At 38.8% G+C, this 18,947-nt stretch overlaps 1 protein-coding gene across 16 annotated transcripts in view; it reads right to left on the bottom strand.

Moving 5' to 3' along the window:
- Positions 1-18,947, bottom strand: part of LOC123507349 (ankyrin repeat and zinc finger domain-containing protein 1-like) — a 360,722-nt gene that overhangs the window by 97,860 nt on the left and 243,915 nt on the right. For 15 of the 16 annotated variants that reach the window (XM_045260125.1, XM_045260121.1, XM_045260118.1 and 12 more), the window contains one exon: positions 2,750-2,888. The exons of the other annotated variant lie outside the window; for it this stretch is intronic. In XM_045260125.1, the coding sequence (XP_045116060.1) occupies positions 2,750-2,888 (139 nt within the window). The remainder of the gene's footprint in view (positions 1-2,749; positions 2,889-18,947) is intronic. 16 annotated transcript variants of the gene reach the window in all.

Raw genomic sequence — 18,947 nt, 5'->3', positions numbered from 1 at the left:
CTTGCAAACCCGCAGAAAGTGTTTATGACAGAGCTCGAGTTCTTGGCATGAGAGTCTGGGGGGAGCAATGGGACCTATTTTGGAAGAGGGACATCATCATCAAAGACATGCCAGAAAGATTAATGAAGTGGATGGTTTTCTCTCTGTGTGGCCAGTTGACAAGCCATCTACCTGTGTGCAGCTGGCTGAGAACGGCAGCGGCATTTATGAAAAAACAATTCAACGCAGCTACCTTTTCTTGGGACAACGAGGTTAATGACTCAAAGCTGCATTCAATGCTGGAAGAGACTTTGAAGAAAGTGGAGAGTTCAGATCCGGCAAGAGGACAATGGGATGTTGAAGGGGAGCATGCTTTGCTGTGGGTGGATGCAAGCTCTCTTGTCCTAGGTGCCGCTTTGGAAGTGAATGGTGACATTATTGAAGATGTGTGTTGGTTGAGACGGGATGAGTGTGCGGACATTAACCTCGCTGAGCTAGATGCAGTTATCAAGGGACTGAACCTTGCCATAGCGTGGAAGATGAAGAAGGTAACTCTCCTAACTGACTCTAGAACTGTTTATCACTGGATTCAAGATATGTTGTCATAAAAGGCCCGGGTGAAAACAAAGGCCTCGAGTGAGATGTTGATCCGTCGGCGTCTTGGGACAGAGGACCATCGTTGAGGAATACAACTTAACACTGGATATAAAGTTTGTACCATCTACAGAAAATAAAGCAGACACTCTCACTCATGTGCCGAAAAAGTGGCTTAGCCCAGACCGTGAACACTTGGTATGTGGAGCTGCCGACACTGTCACTCCGGAAGAAATAACCACAATCCATGAGACCAGTGGACACCTAGGTATCAGGCATACACTATATTTTTGTAAGAAGCTTTTTCCTTTAGTTCAGCGACAACAGGTACGTGATGTTGTTCAAGAATGTCGACAGTGTCAGTCAATTGATCCAGCACCAGAAAAATGGCAAAGAGGAGAACTTGGCATCCCTAAAATTTGGAGTAGGGTAAGCATGGATATATGTCATGTTAATAATAAACATTCCCTCACTCTTATAGATCACGGACCATCACGCTACACCATCTGGAGAAACATAAGACGTCAAGACACTGCCAGCGTCATCGAGCAGTTGGAGTCAGTGTTTTTGGAGCGAGGAGCGCCTGAGGAATTATTGACTGACAGTGCTACTAGTTTTCACAGCTTATTGTTCAGAGTTTGCTGATCATTGGGGCATAGCTCTTCAGTACCACTGTGCTAACATCCCATCAGGCAACGGTATATCAGAGCGGTGTCACCGGACGGTGAAGACAATACAGGCGCGCACAGGCTGTCCGGTGGCACAGGCAGTCTACCGCTATAATGTGATGCCGAGAGGGAACAGCGCGGCATCCGCCCCAGCCAATTGGATATTCCAGTATGAAGTTAGGTTGCTCGGCATTGATGGGGTAAGTCAACAGCAGCCATGGAACGGCACGCATCGCTACAGCGTTGGAAATCGTGTATGGGTTCGTCACCCCAGCAGGTGTTGCAACTCCAGGAGCTTCCAGGGCACGTTGACAAGAATTGTATCGGCACAGAGTGTTGAGGTTGACAGTATGCCTCGCCACATACGGGACCTACGGTTGGCCACTGCGCCGCTACCGCCTGCTCCAGAAGAGGTGCCACCCACGAGGAGGCCGGATGCGGAAGAGGAATACCCCATACTGTTCCAGGTACGAGCCCCTGAAGAAAGAGCCAGCCCAGAAAGACCACAGCTACGACGGAGTACACAAGAGCGTCATCCTACACAGCTGTGTCAATACTATTGGTCGCGGGGCATGTGGAGGTATCTGGCATCTTTTCTCACTCGCCTCCTCGAGCCTTGAGACATATGTTCCCTCACAATAGGTCATCTTTTCCCATTTTGAGACGACATCCGGCAATCCCCATGACCCAGAGGGAGGAAACGGTACTCCGAGTGATGTTATGTCAGTGTTACTCGGTAGTGACATTGAGGAAAGTGATGAAAATGAAGACAGTGATTTTTCTATTGAAACAGAAGAAAGTGAAGATTCCAGTAGTGATTCTGATAGTGATCTGGGAGACAGACCAACCCTCACAGTGACGTTCATAAACCTCCTCACGTACTCCCGTTGAGCAATGTGCTGGTGTGTGTCACCCATGGTTGCCTCTACAGGACTGTGCTTGTTGGCCAAGTCACGTGAATCCCATTGCTAATAAGAGTTGCCAGATTCCAATTATTATAAAAATCCACAATACTTATAATATGTGGTTTCTTTTTCTTTTTTCTGTTTTGCACATCATTTCATATATCTGAGTTCACATTTTCATGACTTGTAAGTGCAAAAGTTCCTACTTTTACATCAAATTCAAATGCCTGAAAGGAAAGAGAGAGAGAGAGAGAGAGAGAGAGAGAGAGAGAGAGAGAGAGAGAGAGAGAGAGAGAGAGAGAGAGAGAGAGAGACACGTGCTGTGTTATCAGAGCTTGGTGTGTTCTGCCAGGGGTTTGGGGAGAAATTTTTTATATGCAATAACTTTGCTCTCTGAGGTCATAACATGTTGAAAACTACAGAATAACACAAAGAAATGTACTTTTATAAGGAAAAAAATCTTTTTATAATTTCTGACAGGTGTGATTTTTCCCCACTGTAACAAATGGAAAGTAAATCAGTTCATTGTACTTTAAGGATTAAATCAACACAGATTATACACACTAATACTTATGCATTTACAACTGTTTTAAAATATTTTACCAAATAACATCATTCTGTGCATTTTCCGCAGCCAAATGAAGCATTGTTCTAGACTTCGATCCAAAACATATCTTGCTGAGATCACTAGGAATGTCTGTGGATGCTATGGACTCTAACTCTTCTTGTGCAAGACTGTGATCTGTAAGAAAAAAAATGTTTTAATGATGACGTTTCGATGATTATACAAGTAAAGCAAATAGCAACCCAGGTAACTCTCGATTTACGTGTGTTTGATTTATGTGTTTTTGTTATAACGCGACCGAAAAAATATTATAATTAATCTAATTTGCATGATCAGTTTGCTTACATGCTATTTGGCTTAGCTGCAATTTCAAATTGAGCACCAAACGCAATTTCAAACTGCGCGCAAGAGAGTTCCACAGCTGGCAGATAGGTGGGAGCTCTGGGGCTGGATCCAAGAAGCAGGTTGGTGTTTATGTTGGTACAGACAACCTCCGTAGCAACCTCCTGCTCACATACCAACCTTCGTAAAATGGCATCCACAAAGATTCGTTGCTGTTGGCGGGTGGAGGTTGTTAGCCCACCTAAAAGTGCTCATTGACTGCCAGGAGCTGGATCCAAGAAACTTTAAGAATGTCAGAGCAACCTCCTGCCGCGAAATGGCATACATGAATGCTTGGAGGGACAGTAACGAGGTTGCTCTCAGGTTGCTGGTAACCACATAGTGAATTACTAATGAAATAACGCGGTATTTCATTAGTAATTCACTATCACTCAGTGCCACGGAGTTGAGGTTATCCTCATGGCATTAGCCTATATGAAGACTAAGATATGATATGCATTATAGTAGGCAATAGAGGAATGGAAACATGAATATCATGAAAGACAACATGCAAGCTAAAAGGGTCACAAGAAGAAGAAGCAGCCGAGTCGCCGCAAGTCTCAGCCTCATCTGTGGGCGATCTCATCTCTGCTCTATTTTTTGGTATTCCATGTAAGATTTCGCTTTATGCATTACAAAACAATCCTTCCTTGGGGGCAAGGTTTGTAAAAAGCTAATAGAAATGTTTTGTGAACATAAATGCATATATAAGACAGTAACACCACCTGGCGAGGTGGTGTTATCAGCAACCTGAGAGCAACCTCACAGCAATCACATTACTGTCCCTCATAGCATTCATGGATGCCATTTCGCGGCAAGAGATTGCTCTGACGGTGCTATAGAATCTTGAATCCAGCTCCCGCTCTTCTCGTGCCTCATTTGCAGTCTGCCAGCACTGAGTACAGACGGAATCTCTTCAATCTGCCTATAATTCACCAAGATGGCCCCAAAACGTCCTTCATCTTCTTCTGCATGTGGGGTTATTTTTAATAAGTGGATTTTTGATAAAGTGGAAAAGCTCAGAGGAAAATGGTGACTGACTGTGGTGTGAGTGGTGAAGGCAGTGACACAGTGAGTTTTGTTTACGTATTCTTTGTTTTGTTGTTTTCTCTAATTATTTTTTGCTTTCTCTTATTATTTCTTGCTTTTCCCTTTACTTTAAATACACTTCTAGTATTTAGAATGGTAAATAATAAAAAACATGTTAATTTAGCCAAATAAATAGAGTATTTTGTACAAAATTTTTTGGACCACATCCCGCATCCTCCCTATTATCTATTGTTTCTTATGAGAATTACATGTTTGTTTTACGCAAATTTTGATATACGCGATGCCTCTTGGAATGCATCTATCTCGTAAATCGAGAGTTACCTGTACACACCTTATTTCATTAAAAATTAAATCTTATTATGCTGTGATAGCTGAACAATAACACGAACAATAATAATAATAATAACAATAATAATAATATGATAAGTCTCGAATCTTGATCAATCTCATCTTGATATTTTGCATCTCAATTGCACCCACCAAGAACCCACAATTCACATATCTTGATCAAATTACATGAATCTTGATTGCTGATGTATTTCATCAGCTTTAAAACAAACAAGGAACATGGTGATGTGATTTTTTTAATTGCTCTCCCACCTAATGTTAGCTTAACATAACATAAATAATAGGATAACAAAGGGCCACCAGGGCCCATCTAGGTTATCCTGTATCAGTCGCACAGCGACCTCGTCATCAGTACTTAAAGATACACTTACGTACACAATACATTATATACTAATTCTAAATATTTGGCCCATTAACAGGGCTAAGTCCTACAGCGAAATCCTCTACAATCTGTGATCCCCATACATGGGGATCATGTCTTGTTTAACTATAGTAAATTTCTTATAAAAACTATCATGCAGTGCTACACATAATCATAAATCTAATAAATTTAAGTGCTTATCTAATCTGTTTTTAAACATTGTCAAACTAGTGCTATTTACAACTGTCTCTGGTAATGCATTCCAGAAGTCTACCACCCTATGACTAAAGAAATATTTTCTTATATCTAACCTGCAGCCTTGCTTTCTAATCTTCCTGCCATGATTTCTAGTCCTATTTCCCTCCTCTAAGGTAAAGAAAGATCTCACATCTATGTAGTTTGTATCTGAGAACATTTTAAATAACTCTATCATATCCCCTCTCAAATGAAAACATGTTTAATTCCTTTAATCTATCTCTATACTCCAGGCGCTTTAATGCTGCTATCATCCTAGTTGCTCTTCTCTGAACTGCTTCTAACATGTTGATATCCTGCCTATAATGGGATGACCAGGCCTGTATGCAATACTCTAAATGGGGCCTAACATAGGAATTATATAAGCTACGCACCACTTCCTTACTTCTTACTTTTATAACTAAAATTTCTATTTATAAAACCCAGGATCCTATTTGCCCTATTTCTTGCTTGTAAACATTGCTTTGAAAATTTCATAGTCCTGTCTATCACTACTCCTAAATCCTTTCCTTCCTCTACTGCCTCTAGCCAGCATCCCTCCATCTCATAGCTAAAGTTTGTGTTGTCTTTACCTAAATGCATAACCTGACACTTTTTAGAATTAAACTCCATCTGTCACCTGTCTGCCCATGCTATCAGCCTGTCCAGGTCTCGTATTCTGTAATTGTCTTTTTCACCCTGTACTGCACATGCTATCTTAGTATCATCTGCAAACTTTGATACTTTGCTACTAATTCCTATATCTAAATCGTTAATGTACACCAAGAAAAGAAGAGGTCCTAGCACTGATCCTTGGGGTACCCACTAACCACTTCCTTCCACTCAGACATTGCCCCATTTAATACTACTCTCTGTTTCCTATCAGAAAGCCATTCACTAATCCAATCAACTAACCTACCCCTATCCCATGTAGTCTCAATTTGTACACTAGCCTCCTATGCGGTACCCTATCAAAGCCTTGCTAAAATCTAGATATATAACATCTATGCTATTTCCATCATCTAACTCCTTGGTAATATATTCAAAGATATCGAGCAAATTTGTAAGACAGGACCTCCCTGATCTAAAGCCATGTTGGGTATCTCTAATTAATCTATTCTCATTTAAATGCTCCCAAATACTACCCTTAATGATTTTCTCTAGTATCTTACATACTATACTAGTTAAACTGATCGGTCTATAATTATTCGCATCATCCTTCCTACCTTTTTAAATATTGAGTAACATTAGCTAACTTCCAGTCCTGAGGTATCTCAGCAAACCTAAGTGATCTTTCAAAGATTAACTTAAGTGCTTCAGAAATACTGTCTACACCCTCCCTAAGTACTCTGGCATGTAGCTCATCAGGACCACTAGCTTTCCTATCGTCTAGTTCAAGAATAAATTTCCTAATAATTCCCGGTTTTATATCAATATTTTCTAAAGCTCTTAAACTACTCGTCGCACTGTTTGTAACAGGATTTCCTATTCTTTCCTAGTAAATACTGAAGAAAATTGTTCATTCAATAATTCTACTATGTCTTCATTTTGATCCACTACTACACCATCTTTTCTGAGTGGTCCAATCCTATCCTTATTTCTTTTATCACTGACCTTGTAATAACTATATAATTTTTGGGATCTTTACTCCCAGCTCTAGCTAGTTTTATCTCTGCCTGCCTTTTACTTTTTTTTATAATCTTACTCAAATCATCCCTGACCTGTCTGTACCTAATCAAATCTACATCTTCCCCACTTTTCTGCAATTCTCTATATGCCCTCTTCTTCTCTCTGATCTGTCTACCTATCTCGTGAGTCCACCATAACGGCTTCCTGTTTCTCTGCCTTATATCTTTGTAAGCTTACGTTCCAAATTGTGCTCTGGAAGTTTTCAGAAGGTTACAGAGCATCTGCAGTGCATCACACCACTATGTCACTCAAGGCACTCACAGATGATACAAATACACCCCGCAGGCATGGGAAGGGGGAGATGATATTGATAAACAAGCCTCTCACACTGCTCTGTGTCCTCTCTCCTTCATTTCCATTATCAAAACTTAATTTCTTAAATGAATAATATCTACAGGGTCTCTGATCAATTGTCCCCCCAAAAAAAGGATGGGGGAAAGGAGGGGGGATGTGAGGGTAATGTCCAGTGGAATGCACCCAATGTACTAGCTACCTGTATATAAGAAGTTGACTCTGCATCTCAATATTTTGAATCTCAATCACTAACTTCAATCTCAATTATGATCAAGATTCAATATTCTACTGTAATAATTACAACACCAATAATAATAATAATAATAATAATAATAATAATAATAATAATAATAATAATAATAGTAACAAAAACAATAATAATAATAATAATAATAATAATAATAATAATAATAATAATAATAATAATACAATAGAACCCCACTTCCATGGACCCCACAGCAATGGACTTCAGATGCAACAAACAAAAGTGGACTGAGTCCACAGACCCAAAGTTTGACCAATAGTTAAAAACTTGCAGGAGAAACATACTGAGACTAATCAAGTATACTTACATAATATCTATATGCATACATATTTATATATATATATATATATATATATATATATATATATATATATATATATATATATATATATATATATATATATATATATAAAATATGCATGGTACAAAGTACAATGCTAGATGCTTACAAGCAAAAAGGGCAAAGGATAAAGCGTGGAAGAAACTTTTAAAGCAGGGAAATGACTATAATAGTCGGCAGTACAAAGATACTAGAAATGAATATATTACAGTAAGGAGAGAGGAAGAAAGAAAGTTTGAGAAGGATGTAGAGGATAAAAGCAAGGACGAACCAAAACTTTTTTACAAGTTTATAAATGGCAAAACAAAGAATAAGGAAACAATTGAAAAAATAGTTAAAGAAAGAAAGACACCAAACAGAGAAAGAAATGTGTGAAATAATGAATGAGAGCTTCAAAACGGTTTTCACTGAAGATGACTTCACAGAATCTAATAGGACATTGAATTGCCTAAGATTACAGGAAATTGCAGTTCATTAAGAGGATATTGGAAGATTACTGGACAAGTTGGAAGTCAGGAAAGCAATGGGGCCAGATGGTGTATCAGGTTTTTTTTTTTTTTTTTTTTTTTTACATAGGAAGAGGGCCAACCAAGGGCAAAAAAGAAAGTTAGAAAAGGCCCACTTGAGCTGGATCTCCAAAGAGTTCAAAAGTGCCAAAACCGTCAGCCAGAATTAGGGGAGCAAATGCCTCGATATCTCCTCTTAAAAGAAGACAAGTTGTAGGAATTGGAAATACAGATGCAGGAGGGAGTTCCAGAGTTTACCAGTAAAAGGGATGAAGGATTGAGCGCACTGGTTAACTCTTCCATTAGAGAGTTGGACAGAATAGGGATGAGAGGAAGAAGAAAGCCTTGTGCAGCGTGGCAGGGAGGAGGGAGGCATGCAGTTAGCAAGATCAGTAGAACAGTTACCATGAAAATACAGATAAAACATAGAAAGGGATGCAACATTTCGGTGGTGAGAAAGAGACTGAAGACAGTTAGTCAGAGGAGGGGAGTTGATGAGATGAAGAGCTTTCGATTCCACCCTATCAAGCAAAGCTGTGTGACTGGATCCCCCCAAACATGCGAAGCGTACTCCATACAGGGACGGATAAGGCCCTTATACAGAGTAAGCAGTTGGAGGGCGAGAAAAACTGTCGGAGACGCCTCAGAACACCTAATTTCAAATAACTTCACTTCTTCATCTTTCCCTCCTTTATTTCATCCTGATGGCACCACTGCCATCTCTTGTCTCTAAAGCTGAACTCTTTTCTCAAACTTTTGCTCACAACTCCACCTTGGACGATTCTGGGCTTGTCCCTCCCTCTCCTCCTCCCTCTGACTATTTCACGTCTACAATCAAAATTCTTCGTAATGATGTTTTCCATGCCCTTGCTGGCCTAAACCCTCGGAAGGCTTATGGACCTGATGGGGTCCCTCCTATTGTTCTCCAAAAACTTTGCTTCTGTGCTTGCACCTTGCCTGGCCAAACTCTTCCAACTTTGTCTATCGACTTGTACCTTTCCTTCCTGCTGGAAGTTCGCCTACATTCAGCCTGTTCCTAAAAAGGGTGACCGTTCTAACCCCTTAAACTACCATCCTATAGCTTTAATCTCTGGCTTGTCTAAAGTTTTTGAATCTATCCTGAATAGGAAGATTCTCAAACATCTGTCACTTCACAATCTTCAGTCTGATTGCCAGTATGGCTTCCGTCTAAGTCGCTCTACTGGTGATCTTCTGGCTTTCCTTACTGAGTCTAGGTCATCCTCTTTTAGAGATTTTGGTGAAACTTTTCCTGTTGCATTAGACATATGAAAAGCTTTTGATAGAGTCTGGCATAAGGCTTTGATTTCAGAACTGCCCTCCTACGGCTTCTATCCTTCTCTCTGCAACTTTATCTCAAGTTTCCTTTCCGACCGCTCTATTGCTGCTGTGGTAGACGGCTACTGTTCTTCTCCTAAACCTATTAATAGTGGTGTTCCTCAGGATTCTGTCCTGTCACCCACTCTCTATTATTCATTAATGACCTTCTTAACCAAACTTCTTGCCCTATCCACTCCTACGCTGATGATATCACCCTACATTTTTCCACGTTCTTTCAGAGACATCCAACCCTTCAGGAAATCAACAGATCAAGCGGGGACGCCACGGAACGCCTGACTTCCAATCTTTCTAAGATTTCCGATTGGGGCAGAGAAAATCTAGTAGTTTTCAATGCCTCAAAAACTCAATTCCTCCATCTATCAACTCGACACAACCTTCCAGACGACTATCCCCTCTTCTTCAATGACACTCAACTGTCTCCGTCTTCCACAATGAATATCCTCGGCCTGTCCTTTGCTCATAATCTTAACTGGAAACTTCACATCTCATCTCTTGCTAAAACAGCTTCTATGAAATTAGGTGTTCTGAGGCGTCTCCGACAGTTTTTCTCGCCCCTCCAACTGCTTACTCTGTATAAGGGCCATATCCGTCCCTGTATGGAGTACTCTTCGCATGTTTGGGGGGTTCCAATCACACAGCTTTGCTTGATAGGGTGGAATCGAAAGCTCTTTGTCTCATCAACTCCCCTCCTCTGACTAACTGTCTTCAGTCTCTTTCTCACCACCGAAATGTTGCATCCCTTTCTATATTTTATCGCTATTTTCATAGTAACTGTTCGAGTGATCTTGCTATCTGCATGCCTCCCCTCCTCCTGCGGCCACGCTGCAAAAGGCTTTCTTCTTCCTCTCATCCCTATTTTGTCCAACTCTCTAATGCAAGAGTTAACCAGTATGCTCAATCATTCATCCCTTTCAATGGTAAACTCTGGAACTCACTCCCTGTATCTGTATTTTCAAATTCCTACAAGTTGTCTTCTTTTAAGAGGGAGGTATCGAGGCATTTGCTCCCCTAATTCTGGCTGACGGTTTTGGCACTTTTTGTACTCTTTGGAGAGCCAGCGCTCAAGAGGGCTTTTTTCTAACTTTCTTTTTTTTGCCCTTGGCTGGCCCTCTTCCCTACGTGAAAAAAAAAAAAAAAAAAAAAAGACGCAACATCCAGCTTTGGAATGAAAATGAGAATAGAGAAAGTAGGAGGGAACAGAGAAGGGGCTACTGTCAGTTGCCTCAGACAGCTGTGTTTCGGTGAGGAAAAGAAGATGAGGTTTAGTAGAGGAGAGGTGGTGTTCCACAGATTAAAAATTAGATCTAAGACCTTGAATGTTGCAGAAGTTAATGTAGAAAAAGTTGAGGGAGGTGTCAAGGCATTTGTGGTCTTCAACAGGAGAAGTGTCCAACCTGGGGACATTTTTGGTCCCCTTCCCAGAGGGGGACTCCGAGGCGTTGTTTACTTCGGGTCCCATTTTTCTTTTAAATTTTGATTTGGAGTGAAGGGTGTATGTGTGGTAAGTGCATGTAGTTTGTGTGAAGAAGGAAAGCTGTCTTTAGAGGGTAGGTTATGACTACCCCCTTGAGTTGTGAGACACAAAGGGAAACATTCAACGAGATCACAACTAGCTTTAATGGAAGGTAAACAGCACCTCCTGAACTAGTGCTATTAGATCTCACTGGGAGTAAGTTATTGTTTCGGTAGGTGTCTACTACCTCCTCCTGGGTGTTAAAAAAACGTAAAGAGCAATTACTGGAGGCAATTTTGGAAATAATCATAAGTTCAATAAATGAAGGGAAAGTTCCACTAGAGTGGAAGAGAGCCAACTTAATACCGATATTTAAAGGAGGAAAGGCAACTGAACCACTAAACTATAGACTGGTGTCACTTACAAGTGTCGTAGGGAAGTTATGTGAAATAATTATCAAAGGAAAGTGGGTTAAATCTCTAGAAGAGGAGCAAGTCATATTGAACAGACAGTTTGGGTTCAGGACAGGGCAGTCATGTGTATCAAACTTATTAAGCTTCTACTCCAGGGTTATTGCAGGACTTGAAAGCAGAGATGGATGGGTAGACACAGTATACCTGGACATTAAAAAGGCATTTGATAAAGTTCCTCATGGAAGACTTCTTTGGAAAGTAAAGAACATAGGAGGACTGCGTGGAACATTGCTCGAATGGACAAGAGATTATTTGAAGGATAGAGAAATGAGAACTTTGATCAGAGATACATACTCGTCTTGGAATAAAGTAACCAGCGAGGTGCCACAAGGGTCAGTGTTAGCCCCCATTATGTTTCAAGTTTATGTAAACGATATTCACATTGGAGTAAACCGCTATATGAATTTATTCGCCGATGATGCAAAGTTGCTTAAAGTTATCAAAACCAGAGAGGACTGTATACTGCTACAGGAAGATTTAAATAAGATCTATGAATGGAGCAAGAAGTGGAAATTGGAGTTTAATGCCAAGAAATGTCACATAATGGAAATAGGAAAGAGTAAGAGAAGACCAGTATGGAACTATTTGATGGGAGAGGAACAAATAATGAAGACTAAAGAGGAAAAGATCTTGGAGTGATCATGCAAGAAAATCTGAGCCCTGATAAACACATAAATAAGATATTTGGACAATCATATAGGATGTTGACTAATATAAGAGTGGTATTTCATTACATGGATAAAGATATGATGAAAAAAATCATCACAAGCATGATACGCCCAAGGCTGGAATATGCAACAGTGGTATGGTCTCCAAGTTCTAAAAAAGATATAAGAAAATTGGAAAGGATACAGAAGATTGCTACAAAGATGGTGCCAGAATTAAAGGACCTCACATATGAAGAACGACTGAAGGAAATGGGATTGCCAACCTTACAAGATAGAAGAGAACGAGGGGACCTAATAACAATGTATAAAATAGTGAATGATATTGAAAAGATAGACAAAGAAGACCTGGTGCTGTTGGTGGAAGAGGATGGAAGGACAAGAGGACGTGAAAAGAATATCAGGATGAAGCAGTGTGTGAAGGATGTTTGGAAAATACAGTTACAGTTTTCTACACAGAACGGTGGAAAAATGGAATGCATTGGATAATGGAATTGTTGCAGCACATAGTGTGCATAACTTTAAGAAAAATTAGATAAATGGAGACATGGAGACAGGACACTATGAGCCCCACTTGAACCCTGTACAATACAACTAGGTACTCGTAAATACATATTGAACCCGCAACCTATAGTTCATGGTAAAAAAAAAAAAAAAGGTGAGAGGATTGGGGAGTCAAGGAAAAGTGGTAGCAATGTGCGTGCATGCATCCATACATCCATGCATACATATTGTACCTGCAAGCTATAGTACATGGTATATCAAAAATAGCAGGAGCACGTGGGTGGGGGAGGCCAGGGTCCACGTCTGTGTATTTATCTAGTTGTATTTACTTAATTGTATTATACAGGGTTTGAGCAGGGCTCATAGTTTCTTGTCTCCATATCTCCATTTATCTAGTTTTTCTTTAAAGTTATGCACACTGTGCTGTAATAATTTCATTATCCAATGCATTCCATTTTTCCACTGTTCTGTGTGGAAACTATATTTTCCAATATCCTTCACACACTGCCTCATCCTGATCTTTCAATGTCCTCTTGTCCTTCCATCTTTTTCTATCAACAGCACCAGGTCTTCTTTGTCTATCTTTTCAACATCATTTACTATCTTATACATTGTTATTAGGTCCCCATGTTCTGTTCTATCTTGTAAAGTTGGCAGTCCCATTTCCTTCAGTCGTTCTTCATATCTGAGGTCCTTTAATTCCGGCACTATCTTTTTAGCAATCTTCTGTATCCTTTCCAATTTTCTCATATCCTATTTAGAGCTTGGAGACCATACCACTGCTGCATATTCCAGCCTTGGGCGTATCATGCTGTGATGATTTTTTTCATCATATCTTTATCCATGTAATGAAATACTATTCTTATATTAGTAAACATTTTATATGATAGTCCAAATATCATGCTTATGTGTTTATCAGGGCTCAGATTTTTTTGTATGATCACTCTAAGATCTTTTCCTCTTTAGTCTTCATTATTTGTTTCTCTCCCATCAAATAGTTCCATACCAGTCTTCTCTTACTCTTTCTTAGTTCAATTATGTGACATTTCTTGGAATTAAACTCCAATTTCCACTTCTTGCTCCACTCATAGATCTTGTTTAAATCTTCCTGCAACAGCAGACAGTCCTCTCTGGTTTTGATTAGTCTTAGCAACTTTGCATCATCAACGAATTAATTTATGTAACTGTTTATCCCAATGTGAATGTTGTTTACATAAACCTGAAACATAATGGGGGCTAACACTGACCCTTGTGGCACTCCGCTAGTTACTTTACTCCAAGACGAGTATGTATCTCTGATCATAGTTCTCATTTCCCTATCCTTCAAATAATCTCTTGGCCACTTGAGCAAGGTTCCTCGCAGTCCTCCTATGTTCGCTAGTTTCCAAAGTAGTCTTCCATGATGAACTTTATCAAAAGTCTTTTTAATGTCCATGTATACTGTGTCTACCCATCCATCTCTGTTTTCAAGTCCTGCAATAACTCTTGAGTAGAAGATTTATAAGTTTGATACACATGACCACCCTGTCCTGAACTCAAATTGTCTGTTTGATATGACTTGCTCCTCTTCTAGAAATTTAACCCAATTTTCTTTGATGATCATTTCATATAGCTTCCCTTGGACACTTGTATGTGACACTGGTCTGTAGTTTTGTGGTTCAGTTGCCTTTCCTCCTTTAAATATCGGTATTATGTTGGCTCTCTTCCATTCTAGCAGAACTTTACCTTCATTTATTGAACTTTTAATTATTTCCCAAATTGGATCCAGTAGTTGCTCTTTACATTCTTTTAACACCCAGCCTAATACACCATCTGGCCCCATTGCTTTTCTGACTTCTAACTTATCCAATAATCTTCCAATATCCTCTTTGTGCACTATGATGTGTAAGCCCTGACAATGCAATGTCCTATTAGGTTCTGTGAAATCATCTGCAGTGAACACCATTATGAAGTTCTCATTCATTATTTCACATATTTCCTTCTCTGTTTGGTATGTTTTCCCTCCTTTATTTATTTTTTCAATTGTTTCCTTGTTCTTGAATTTTGCCATTTATAAACTTGAAGAAAAGTTTGGGTTCATCTTTGCTTTTATTCACCACATCTTTCTCAACGTTTCTTTCCTCCTTTCTCCTCACTCTATTATATTCATTTCTTGCATCCCTGTACTGCCATCTGTTATAGTTATTTCTCTGTTTTATGAGTTTCTTCCAAGCTTTATCTTTCAACTTTTTAGCTTGTATGCACTAGCATTGTACCAAGCATGTATTTTTTCTTAACTCTATAAACAGGTACAAATTTTTTTACTTCTTCATTATATTTCAGTAAGAATGTCATATTTCCCTTGTATTGTCTTTCTGTACATAATGTTTCCCCACTCAATATCAGCAAAATAGACCCTTAATTTTTAAAAATCCACTCTTGCATAATTTAATCTTTTTTGTTTGTAGTCATCTCTGTAACTTACCCCATCTTCCTCCTGAATTTGCATCTCTAATGTCACATGATCACTTCTTCCCATTGGAAAAGGTATTTTACAATTGGAGGGGGCTCTGGTTTCTTTGCATTCACCTAGTTGTATTCACCTAGTTGTAATTTTTACAGGGCCTGGGTATTATACTCGTGTGGCCCCATTTCCATATCTATACACATTCAACTTTCTTTTAAAACTATGCACACTTCTTGCTGACACCACCTCCTCACTCAAACTATTCCACACTTCCACACATCTCTGCGGGAAACTATATTTCTTCACATCTTTCAAGCATATTCCCTTGGCTATCTTTTTACTATGCGATCTCGTAGTTCTATTTAAATTTTCCTCTCTCAAAATCATTTGCTCATTATCCACTTTATCCAAACCGTTCAACAGTTTATAAACCTGTATTAAATCTCCTCTTTCTCTTCTTTGTTCCAAGGTGAGCAAATTCATCTCTTTTACTCTCTCCTCATATGTCATTTCTGCCAATTCCGGAACCATTTTTTTTGCCATTCTCTGCAATCTCTCCAACTTCCTCATATGCTTCTTTTTTATAAAGGGACCAAACCACCCCAGCATATTCCAATCTTGGTCTAATTACAGTACTAATTAATTTCTTCATCATATCTTTATCCATATAATGAAAAACTAATCCAATATTTCTAATCAAATTATATATTTCTCCAAACATCTTGTCAATATGAGCCCCAAACTGCCCATCATCTTGTATTATCACTCCCAAATCCTTTTCCTGTTCCACCTTTTTCAACACTACTCCTTCACTCATCTTATATAACCCCATTGGCTGTTTTCCACTCTTCCCTATCTCCATTACATGACTTTTGCTCAGATTAAATTCCATCTCCCACCTTTTGCTCCACTCCCAAATCCTATCTAGATCTGCCTGTAAGATTTCACAATCTTCTTCACTCTTCACACACCTACAGAATTTCACATCATCCGCAAACAAATTAATATAGCTGTTTACTCCCTCTGGCATATCATTAATATAGACAAGGAAAAGTATTGGTGCCAACACTGAACCTTGTGGGACTCCACTCTCCACCACCAACCAGTCCGACTTTGCATCCCTTATTACCATTCTCATCTCTCTCCATCTCAAATAGTTTTCCATCCGTTTTAACAATTTTCCCTTCAGTCCTCCATAAATCTCTAATTTCCATAGCAGTCTCATGTGAGGTACCTTGTCAAAAGCCTTTTTCAGATCCAAATATACACAGTCCATCCATCCCTCTCTCTCTTGTATTTTGTCAACCACTCTTGAATAAAAGCTCAGTAGATTTGTTACACATGACCTCTCTTTCCTCAAGCCAAATTGATGATCTGATAATAACTTATGATCCTCCAAGAACCATATCCAATATTTCTTTATCATCCTCTCACAAATCTTACCGACCACACTTGTTAAAGACACAGGTCTATAGTTAAGAGGCTCTTCCTTACTGCCTCCCTTATAAATGAGCACCACTTCAGCTCTTTTCCACTCCACCGGTACTTCCCCCGTTTGTAATTCATATAATGGATCTATCAATTCTTCTCTACATTCCTTCAATAATTTACCTGAAACTTCATCTGGCCCCATTGCTTTATCATCTTTAAGTTCCTCCAATATTTTATTTAACTCCTTTTTAGGTATCTTAATTTCATCCATGTGCACATTTCCTTCCACATTTTGAGGTTTACAAACAGTTTCTTTAGTAAATACTTGTTGAAACCTATTATTTAGCATTTCGCAATATTCTTAGGGTCATCTACTATCCCTTGCTCTCCTTTTTATCTTTCAATGGACTCTCTCTTTTTAAGTTTACCATTTATGAACCTGTAAAACAATTTTGGATGTTCCTTACTCTTGTCTACAAAATCTTTTTCAAATTTTCTTTCTTCCTCCCTCCTTACCTTCACATACTCATTTCTTGCCACTCTATAATTCTTCTTATTTAGTATCTTCCTGTTCTTTTTCCATCTTTCCAAAGCCCACATATCTATTCTTTAGCCTTAACACAAGTTGCATTAAACCAATCCTTTTTTCCTTCCTCTCTCGGTTTATACTTTGGTACAAATTTCATAACTCCTTCTTTATAATATTTCATAAAAATCTCATATTTTTTTTGCACTTCTCTGATTTATAACATCTCCCAATCTAATGTTCTAAAATAATTTTTCAAATTTTCTGTGTCCATCTTTCTATAATTCAATCTACCACTCCTGTATGTCTCATCTCTCCTTCACTGTGTTATTGCCATCTGCATTTCCATAACCACATGATCACTCTTCCCCAATGGACATTCATTTATAATGTATATCCCCACATAGGTACACTTCTCGTGTTAACACCAAATCCAGTCTAGCCGGTTCATCATCTCCTCTATATCTAGTATTTTCTTTCACCCTCTGTTCCATCATATTTTCCATCATTAGATTAAGGAATGTCTCTCCCCATGCTTCCTCTACAACAACACTTACTAGATTTTCCCAATCCACTTCTTTACAATTAAAATCTCCTACTAGTATCACCTTTCTTTTTTCAGTTAATACACTTTCCAAACTCTGTAAAGTATCCTTGATCATATTGTCGTATTCCCTTAATGTCCAAGAATTTGTTTTAGGAGGTACATAGGTCACCATGATTATTAATTCTTTTCCATCATTTTTTAACCTTATGCTTCTCACTTCTGCATTGTTCTTCCCATACCAAACCTTATCCACATTTATCTCCTTCCTCGTCATAATCATAACTCCTCCTCCACCTTTATCCTCTCTGTCCTTTCTCCATATATTATATTTATTATCCAAATTTACCTTTGTTTTTTCATTTAATTTTGTCTCAGTCAAACACACTATATCAGGCTTCTCCACCATCATATAGTCTTGCAATTCTAATCTAACTGACAGTATCCCATCTATATTAGTACATACATTACGGTCCACTTACTGCTCCCTCTAGGGGTTCCTCTGCATTCCTTCTTTCCACATACCATTTTCTGACTCTCCTATAACTCTCCAAAAAAACTTTTCCTTTTCCTCTTCAGATCGTTCATCATTTTTCCTTCTCGCCTCTTCCAACAATTCATTATATCTTCTCTTCTCTTCCTCATTTCTATTTTTTCTTACGTACACCTCTTCACAACCTTCTACCTCTCTTAATTTTTATGTTCTATATAAAATGTCCTCTGCAGTTTGTTGTGACTTTAGTACTACTTTAATCGGTCTCTTTACTCCCTCCTTATAGGGACCCAATCTATGGATCTCTTCCACTTCTTCTTGCAGGTCTTTTTTTTCATCATCATATAGATTTTTCAATTCTTCTTTAATTCTCTTAGGCTTATATGTTATATTTTGTTCTTTCATCACAAATATTATCACACTCTTCTTCTTTTCTGCTATTTCTCTTATCAATGTTTTCTTGTTCTTCATAACATTAACAATTCCTTAGTCCTTTCTTTTTTGTCTTCATTCAACTGATCTTTAATTATTTCTTGAAATCCAATGATCTCAGCTTCCCTCTACTCAGTCCATTGTGTCTTCTTCAGTTCCCACTCTCTTTTAAATTTCTCACTTTGCTCACTGATCATTTCCTTAAAGTCATCTTTCTCCTTTACAACTTTCTCCATTTTCTTCTCCAACCGTCTCTTGTATATTTCAATCTCCTCTCTCATCCTCCAATCGTTTTTTATTTTCCTCCAATCTCCTGACTCTTTCCTTCATCAATGCCTTGCAGAATTCTCTATCTTGCTCATCCTCACTCCTTTGAACTTTTAACTCCTTCACCAAATCCTCAAATTTTGTTTCTAACATTACTAATCTACCTTGCACTGAT

This window comes from Portunus trituberculatus, chromosome 22 (assembly GCF_017591435.1).
Source record: "Portunus trituberculatus isolate SZX2019 chromosome 22, ASM1759143v1, whole genome shotgun sequence".
Lineage (NCBI taxonomy): Eukaryota > Metazoa > Arthropoda > Malacostraca > Decapoda > Portunidae > Portunus > Portunus trituberculatus.
Note: the sequence above shows the minus strand (reverse complement) of the source record. Positions and strands in the feature narration are given on the sequence as shown.